This window comes from Cylas formicarius, unplaced genomic scaffold, assembly GCF_029955315.1.
Source record: "Cylas formicarius isolate icCylForm1 unplaced genomic scaffold, icCylForm1.1 PGA_scaffold_12__32_contigs__length_19106922, whole genome shotgun sequence".
Lineage (NCBI taxonomy): Eukaryota > Metazoa > Arthropoda > Insecta > Coleoptera > Brentidae > Cylas > Cylas formicarius.
Window position 1 is genome coordinate 6,057,416 of NW_026844225.1, and position 9,458 is coordinate 6,066,873.

At 34.7% G+C, this 9,458-nt stretch overlaps 1 protein-coding gene across 3 annotated transcripts; it reads left to right on the forward strand.

The window, feature by feature from the left end:
* The first annotated feature begins 2,410 nt into the window (after positions 1–2,410).
* On the forward strand, positions 2,411–8,682 carry LOC132695684 (organic cation transporter protein-like). Of its 3 annotated transcripts, none has more exons than XM_060660098.1 (5): positions 2,411–2,541; positions 4,625–4,941; positions 5,018–5,276; positions 7,417–7,825; positions 7,879–8,682. In XM_060660098.1, exons 2-5 carry the CDS (start codon positions 4,630–4,632, stop codon positions 8,522–8,524), a joined length of 1,626 nt encoding a protein of 541 aa, XP_060516081.1. In that variant the 5' UTR covers positions 2,411–2,541; positions 4,625–4,629; the 3' UTR covers positions 8,525–8,682. The 3 variants fall into 3 exon arrangements, with proteins under 3 accessions (XP_060516081.1, XP_060516080.1, XP_060516079.1); XM_060660097.1 differs by having other exon boundaries at positions 2,462–2,602; XM_060660096.1 differs by having other exon boundaries at positions 2,503–2,665.
* The last annotated feature ends 776 nt before the right edge of the window (positions 8,683–9,458 follow it).

The window sequence follows — 9,458 nt, forward strand, 5'->3', positions numbered from 1 at the left end:
TATGCTACAATATGCTCTACTATAGCTTTTGTCTCAGCTTTCAGTCGTCGACGAAAACATGGCGGAAATCGGTAATGCATCTGAGTTAATTAATAAAGCAATTCAAATTTTGCCGATCTAACGTATTATCTGAATTTCGCTCGGGTATAATCCGCGTGGTATGTCGTATGACCTCTTCTCGGCATTAGGACATGTCCCTCAAGATTGAAACAAGCTAGACGCAAATTCAATCAATCAATGCTTCACGGATTATGCTCGTCGCTGGGGCGACATTTCAAATTTGTCAAATAATTAGATACCTGGCATTAAAAACAATTTCGAGCGACAAAAATAATGCTTTTCGCCATTTCCTTGAAGATTTTTAGTTAATTATATTGTATAACTGGTTGCAAATTTTATGTAATGTATGTATTTATATTAATTATTTGGAAAAACGTTCGAGCGATTACTTTATATCAACTCGAAACCTTTAAAATTATAACGATTAAGATGCGTGCTATCTATTCTTTCTAACCGAGTAATTCTTATATTATCTTCTGGTCTGTTTTTTATAAGCACGCTGCTCATAATATCAACTCGAAATCGTTAAAATTAACAAACTTTAGATGTGTTCTTTTTCTCGCCAAATCAGAGTAATCCTAGATTCTCTTCTGGGATATTTTTTTGTAAGCAGGTTGCTTACTGAATATATCGATAGCAAACTTCATATGAATTCGAAAACTTTAAATTATAAAAATTGAGATGTGGTTTCTTTCTCATCATGATAGATTCTCTTCCGAGATATTTTTCTGTAAGTAGTTTGCTTACTGGATATTCTACATCTCAATCTCACTAAATAGACCGATATCAAACTTCATATGAACTCAAAACCTTTAAAATTATAAAAATTGAGATATGGCCTCTATTATTTCGTATCGGATCAGAGTAATTCTAGATTCTCTTATTCTCTTATTATTTTTTTAAGCAGTTGTTTATTAAACATTCTACATATTTATTAATGTCACTATCCACATTGATATCAACATTCATATAAACTCGAAACCTTTAAAATGATAAAAATTGAGATGTGGTCTTTTTCTCACCAGGTCAGAGAAATCATTATCAATGTCACTAATCACATCCACATCAAACTTCAAACGAACTCCAAACCTTTAAAATTATTAAAATTGAGATGTGGTTGCTATTCTTTTTCATCGTCGTCAATCATGGAAGCAGGTTGCCTAGAGAAATCTTGATTAGAAGGTAAGTATTTATAGCATCCGCATCTTCACCCCATAGAAAATTAAAATCTATGATCCGAAGGTGAAATTTGAGTAAGAACCAGCAATCTAAATTGCATTTGCATCGTAGGTTGTGAATTCACAAAATTAATATTTACTACTCAACTTTCTTGACGTTTTGGGTAATTTCCTTCCCCAACTTAAAAAGAAATTTCAAAGGAATAAAATGAAATTTTCCCGCTGTGATCGAATGTGGCGAAATTAAAGTTCCTTAAAAAAAATAGTTGTCCGTGATTTTGATGCTCGATTTGTGAGTGGAATGGAATTTATTTATTGAGAAAACAGGCTTCTATTTGGATTTCATTAAGCTTAGCAAGAGTCGACGAAGTTACCTCGCGGGCGTATATAATTTTGAATGAGTTCGGCGAGAATACCAAACCGACAACATATAAATATTGTCTGGCGCATCGACAACTTCGAAAATCTGGCGCGGTTTTTACAATGTAAAACTTTCCTCCGTCAGCAAATGTTTAGCCATTCCACAGTTCAAAATTAACGCCCTAACCATCGGTCTACAGATTAAATCCTTTTTTCAAATATGATCGAGCGTAAAACATATGAAAAGTATCCGACTATATATTATTCGATTTCATTTCTAATTCTAATTTCATATTCTTCGCGGCTAACGTTCTATTGGAAAATGTTTGCCACCGGTTTTATAGCGCATTGTCGTTGTAGATCTACTTCCATGATTTCCATTTTCGTCGCTTTATGTAGGCAGCGTCGGCAAAGAGAAAATCTTTTATCTGGAATTTTATATAAAAGAGCCAAACAGATTTCAAAGAACTTGTCTTTTCTCTATTGTAGCAAAGGTTTTTTGTCATCAGGCGTATTTCATTAAAAACTATAAAGAGACGCGGTTAATTAATAATATTTTTTGGTGGCACGGTATTTAACTTCCTTTTTTGTATTCACGATACATCCTTCATTCATGCTTCCCATTCAGAAACAAGAATGTACTTTTTTTCCGATTAATTACTCGCGAAACGCGAAAATATGATTCACGCGTATGGATAGCGACGAAAAAAACCACTCGTATGATTGAAATTAACTAATTATAAACCTCTGGTGTACAACTAAAAGAGACGGCAAATTTGCCGCAAAAAATTACATGTATTAAGTGATAAATGCACTACTTCCTCTATTCGGTCGAAATTGTTGTGCTAACACGAACTTTGGATATTTTTTTTCCCAGATAATGTCGACTGATACTGCATTTGAGATGGGATTTATTCATTAAAACCGTCTGTTTCTTTCGTGGGTGAGTCTCAAGCAGACATCGCAGTAAAACGACAACTCGCACATTTATTTTTATACGCCAGGTCAGTAAACAAAATTTAGAAGTGCAGTGATGACTGATAACAGTGTTGCAAACTCCAAAAGTGGTTCGTACTCGTCAGCATTCCAATCGCTATTTAATTAAAATAATTTAATGAAAAAACCGCCGGATTTAAATATTTATTTTCATTTAATTTATCGAAAAGAGCTTGAATGTGCATCTGCAGTTGATCGTACGTACGATTGAACGCACCAAAAGCATTTTCCAATTTAAATAAAAAAAAAATTGAATAGTTTGCTAAAGTTTATTACGGTTTTAACGCATTCACTCGCAATCTATCGTTTCTTAAATCTCTACAACTTAATCCGGTGGACATAATGAATTAGAACTAAGGTGTTAAATTACTTGCTTAGTTATCGTAAATTTCCCTCACCGGCACTAAGCTGCGAGGGAAGAAAACTTGCCGACGTGGTACTTTTATATCGTTGTTTCAATTGTTATTTATTCTCTCAATAATTGTTAAGGAAAGCATTTAAAGTTTACCGTTCGATGCGGGGTCGGATCTAATCTGGAAAAGCTCTGTTGTAATGGAAACCAACTACATTTGAACTACTAACTATAATAACCGAAACAATTTTGTGAATTAATATGCGTCCTGATGGGGAGCACCTTCGGCTCGCCCTTCCTATTATTTGCTCTATTTAATTAAGCGTAATATGCAAAACCGGAGCATTTTGGTATTTCCGTATTAGTTTTATCAGCCATACAAGCCTTACAATGTCGACAGTGGACTTCCGTGTTCCAGATAATGTTGGAATACAGTAACATGCGCATTGCAGTGCGTAACTTCCTATACAATACTCACATTTATGCTAAAACTTTTAATAGTAAACATTAGGAATTAACAAAAAAAAAGCATATTTCAACATTAGCTTATGACCAAGGACATGATAATATTGCCAAATAATTGTTACTTGCGAAAGGAAAAAAACATGATTTTTATGGTAGGGGAGACCTTTGCTCGTTTTTTTATAATTGCAAAAAGTTTTTGCTTTAATTTCATTTAATTAATTGAATATAGACTCTAAATAACAATAAAAAAGCAAATAGAAATCATTTCGAAGTATTTATTAGACATTTCTTAATATGTATACCACTAAATCGGAATATCAATACCCATCAGAAATATAATAATCTTATTTTAAAGTGCGACGAAGTTAGTTGAAACTAGAACTCTAAGGTTAAAAACTCCAAAACAACAATGAAAAAAAAAACAGTATGAAAGGAAAACAAAATAAAATTAACGAAATATTGCTTATTCGTTCAAGCAATTGATTTGCGTGTTTTGTGTACCCGTTTATGAAAAGAAATACATTTTATCCACTCTTCTTTTGGTTCACTAAATTTATCCAAGTAGTCAAAAATAATCGTCTCTAGTCTTCAGTGCTTGTTGCTTGCTCCGACAAAGGTAGCTTTTTATTAATTTTTTTGGTAGTCTTTGTCTTTTAAATTCTTTTTTATCCTTACCAGGTTGCATGTTCCGTTTTTTTAAAGGCTGCTCCATCCGCAAAGCTTATTTTTCTGGGGTGACCTTTAGCGGCACCTTTTTTTTTGCAAAACTCTTGGAAAAGGTCTTCATTTCAATGCCGTTACCTCTAACCTATCTATCTACCTATTAACCAACTCCATGTAATTCAACATAATGGATTTGCCATAATTTTTCGTGTTAGCCATTTTCCTTTGCATCTTCTCATTGCTCCGACATATAAAAGTATGTACGGGGCAAGTTGGCCAGCTTGAGGATAACATATTTGAAGTGCTTCAATTACGAATATCTTCCAAAATATTCCAAAAAGAACAGCAAGGATAAAATATAATTATTACGGGTATATAAACAAATTCACCACAACTGAACTTAAACTTGGCCACGTACACCAAAATAAGGAAAGAACCAACCTTGCCACATTTTTCCTTTTCAAGTTAAATGCTTTGAGCCAACTTGCGGTCTCCCCTATCTTACATATTAAATTTTGTAATGTATCGGTGAACGGTATTTGTAATATAGATGAAATGGACAATGAGGCAGCGTTGGACATCGATGGAATGTTAGCCCACGTAGGGGACTTTTCCCGCTATCAATTAATGTTGATGTTCCTCTTTAGTATTATAAATATCCTATCGGCTTTTCACTATTTCGGCCAAACTTTCACGAGCCTCGTTCCTCTACACAAATGCAACGCCACGGGAGTTGCAAATTCGAGCATCGCAGACCCTTGTTCGATTAGAATATTTGATAACAGCTCGTATGTCGATGTTCCTTGCACCACCGGTTGGATTTATGACGATTCGAACACAAATGGATACATCAGTATTGTTCAAGAGGTAATTGCGTGGATTTAAAAAGGTTTTGAAGTTCGAGAGTTTTTAATTTGTAATGTTGTGGATGCTTATTTTGCAGCTAAATTGGGTTTGCGGCGAAAGCTGGAAATCGGCCTTGGGACAATCGGTTTTTTTTGTAGGCTCTGTAGTGGGTGGGATCGTATTAGGAATTCTCGCGGATAACATCGGAAGACTTCACACGCTGGTTTTGGCCAACATGTTTGCTCTGCTTGGAAACGCTGTAACCATATTGTCGAACAATGTCGTACTGTTCGCAGTAAGCCGCTTTTTTGCCGGATGCGCCACAGATACGAACTTCGTCATGATGTACATCATAGGTTTGTATTTGGCAAATGCAAATATTAGCCAAATTTAGTATAGATACGGAAAAAAATAAATTAATAAAAAGGTAGCCAAAAGTCGATTAAACGGACTTAAAGAAGATTGGGAAATAAATTTCCTTTTAGGCTTTGAAAAATTCAAGTGTTTATTAAATGTTTATCTAAATAATAATAATAATAATATAAATAATAAAATAATAATAATATTCACTTTATTTGAACAATATGATATTAAAATGTTATTACAAAGAAATTATTTCATTTATCTGTCCAAGTTTGGCGGAAGTCTAGCCTTTGGCTACTCTATTGAACCAAACAGAGACAGACGTTGTTTAACAATACTATGTTAATTCTAAAAAAAATTATCTAGAGAAATTACTGTAATTATACATATGGAAATGAGTTAAAGAAAAGTAACTTTGGAGTAGAATTAATTGGCTTTATAACATTTTGGACCCAGTGATATGTAGGTACTAATATTAGTTATTTTAGTTTAAGCCCTTTTAATGGAAAATTTTAAAGATATTTTTTATATTTTATTTTGAAAATATGTTATGACATGTCAAGAAACTGGTTCGGAATTAAGTTGAAATACTTTACGGCGTTCTAATGAACGCTGAAAAATTGCAGTGTCATGATGTGGCATAATTAGTTTGCCATTATTTTGAGCCGTTTTATATCATTGTATAAGTGTGATAGATGATCAAATTCCCCCAAACCATAGACAAACCTAATACATGCATTCGGTATTATTTGAACACGCTTCTTACTTTCCTGGTCCAAACAAAAACCATAGAAAAAGTTACAGTAATTGAAATGAGAGAGGACCAGAAATCTCTCTCTCTCTCTGTCTCTCTCTCTCTCTCTCAACCTTGATGCCCACAAACTTTTCATCTTCAATTTTATTTAACAACGATTTTAAGTGAGCGCGTTTGTCTGTGCAAAACTATCAATTTACCTATGGTATTTAAAACAACCAATGCACTGAAGCAATTTCTAATATAAGTTCAATAGATTATTTTCTAAATCAAGATCATATTCTTTGAGGATTGTAGTGCAGCCTATATCGGATAGTCTCGCAGGAAGATCTATCTATCTTACTTTGGTAAAAAAGTACAATGAGAGACCAAATCTGTGTTCGCTACTAATGTTTTGTCCACGGATCATAATTTTTCTCCGAATAAAAATGTCCCGATATTCTTAATTAATTAGAAATTACCAAAGGGCAAAAAAAGTTTTCAACTTTGATCGGACATTATTTTTTAATAATATAAATTGCAGGTCTCCCGTTTAATCTTGTTTTTATATTTCTACATTACAACGTTCCAGTTTGGGACAATTTTTTGTCTGTGTACCTTTAAGTTGACGTTTTTATATATCCATATAATGCTAAATGTATGTAAATTATTTTAGTTTTTTTGGAAAATTAAGATAAAATTTTAAAAATAATTTCTTTGCGTGTATTTAAATCGGTATAGTTTTGTCTCTTCGAGAGTGGGCGGTTTGTTTTACTTTTACAAATAAGCTGCGTTAGAAGTCTACAAATGTCATATTTCTGAATCCAGACATGTAAAACTTTTGGAATCCAAGTATGGATTTCTCTTGAAATACACATGCAAATCCAAAAAAGTTCTTTTAAAAAATATTGAAGATAAAAAATTCAAATATTAAAGTTTTCGAACCACACTAGTAATAATTACTATTATTATTAATGTGTACTTACTACAAGAGGTGTACAATAAATTTATATCCGATACAATACTATAGACTAATGCAATAATTTAACCAAAGCAATATGAACTATAGTTATTGGTTAATAACGATTATTTTTATTCTGTGCATGCATATTACTTGTAGGCGGCGACATCACATGATACCTGTTTTCAAAAATAATTATATATAAAATACAGAGCGATTGATTTAAATCTACTAGAACGTAACAGATTGTGACTATATCCAGAAGTTGTACAAAAATTATAGTCCATTTAACGTCCAGAGAGTTTCCTTGGCTCCATGGATAGTGCATGGACTAATTTGATATCCAATTGAAGTCGTGTGCTATCTAGGTGTTAGAACTAATGTTTTTTAAATCCCTTTGTTTATTACGTACTGTAGTAATTTGATTTTTTTATTCCAGTAATGGAGTACATACGACCTAGCATGAGAACCCTGGGGCTTAACATCTGCATCGGTTTGTTCTACACTCTCTCCTGCGTGGCAATACCTTGGGTAGTGGCTCTCGTGGGAACGTGGAGGATTTTTTTGTTAATTGTCTCCATACCTCACTTGCTCGTGCTGTTATTTTACGTATTGGTACCGGAAAGCGCGCAATGGCTGATAAGCAAAGGCCGTATCGACGAGGCGGTCGAGTGTTTTCGCCGAATCGCTAAAATAAATCGAAGAACCGTCAGCCCGAAAACGGTAGATGCGCTTAAGCGATATTGCGAAGAGCACATCCCGAAAAAAACGGAAAAACACGAAAATCTAATTGGGTTGGTTAAAACGCCTAACCTTAGACGGAAAACTTTGATCCTCGTTTACAAATCGTAAGTGTAGGACTTGATGCCCGGCAAAATGGTAGAATGACCGTGTGTTCTAGGATGGTAATGACACTTTGTTACGACGCCATATCGAAAAACGTTAACGGAGTGGGCCTGTCGCCTTTTGTTATATTTTCCGTCACCTCTGCAACCATCCTACCTGCTTGTCTATTCATTCTCGGCGTCCAAGATAGAGTTGGCAGAAAGGTTTTGGCCAGCGGATCGCTTTTATTAAGCGGCATTTTTTCCGGTTGCTCCGGGCTTTTGCGTATATTCGTCCAGAACCCTCAACCCGAGTTAATTCTCGTTTTAGCCATAATCGCCCGTTTGGGCATTAACGTAGCTTACAACTCTGGACACCAATACGCGATTGAGTTGCTCCCAACAGTGGTCAGAGGTCAAGGGGTGGCGGCGGTTCACGTAGCGGGCTACGGAGCTACGTTTTTCAGCACGCAAATTTTGTATTTGGGCGTTTTTTGGAAACCCACTCCGGAACTTATTTTAGGTATCGTAATGATATCGGGCGCGATCGCTTGCTTGTACCTTCCGGAAACTTTAAATCGAAAATTGCCAGTCACTTTACAAGATGGCGAAGCTTTCGGCGAAGACGAAGGACCGTTCGAGTTTACCATTTGTGGTTCCCGCAACACGGAAAGTACGATCGCTTTAAATAGAGGCAGCGACGGCCAAAGGACTTACAGTTAACCGGATTATTTTCGATCGGTCCACTTTGAACGTAGCTCGATTAATGCGAAAATTGACGGCCATTTCATCGTTTCGCTGAGATTTCTTGGCCAATTACGAAGTTTGGGCACTTTTTTTATATATGTACTTATGTATAACGAATAGAATACACAACTTGTGGTGAATTTTTATTTGCATTTTAATTTGCTTGGCTTGTATTCTCATCCCGTCCAACAAATTTCAGCCATTGATAATTCGTATGTCTTAATTTGCGCAAAAAAAGATTTGAGCTACTTCATAATTTTTACCTTAGATGCCGCAAATTCGGCAAGCTGAAATTGTAATTCTCTTAGCATTGATTAGGTGTATATCGACATGTTCAAGTGAGATCACTACTACGCACAATTTTTTCTCGCCTCTAGATATCACTACCATCAAACTTATTTTACTTTCTTTGGAGTCATTTATTATGTATATTTCTTGAAAATCGAGGTTTATATTAGGCTCAAGATTGATTTATATAAGCTACTTTGTCCAAAATTCCAGATAGTTTGGTATTGATTAAGTCAAGTTGGTGTTTATCGATTTGAATATAATGAATTCATGGTCTATCGAAAGTTTTTCAGATCACCTGCAGATGTCGCAGGCAGTACAAGTACGATATTGCCATTCGTTGGCCCAAATTTGAATTTGGGTCCAAACTGCATTCAGGTATCGATTAGCTTCAATCAGTATTTATCGAATTTGATACAATGATTTCATGGTCAATCGAAAGTTTTTAGGTTGAACTTTAGATGTCGCCACAAGTAAAAGCATAACACGGCCCTTCGTAGCTAGCTACATAATATGTATATTTTTGAGAATCCGAATTTAATAAATTATTTGATGCGAAACTGTCCATAACTTGGTATTGATTAGCTCAGGTCACTGTTTATTGATTTGAGTATAATGATTC

Bases quoted from the DNA above. Each gene is read 5' to 3' on its own strand.
- LOC132695684 (XM_060660096.1), top strand. From the start codon at position 2,632: ATGACTGATAACAGTGTTGCAAACTCCAAAAGTG. The intron at 5,277-7,416 runs GTTTGTATTTGG...TTTTTATTCCAG, and splicing joins CGTCATGATGTACATCATAG to TAATGGAGTACATACGACCT. The intron at 7,826-7,878 runs GTAAGTGTAGGA...CGTGTGTTCTAG, and splicing joins TTGATCCTCGTTTACAAATC to GATGGTAATGACACTTTGTT.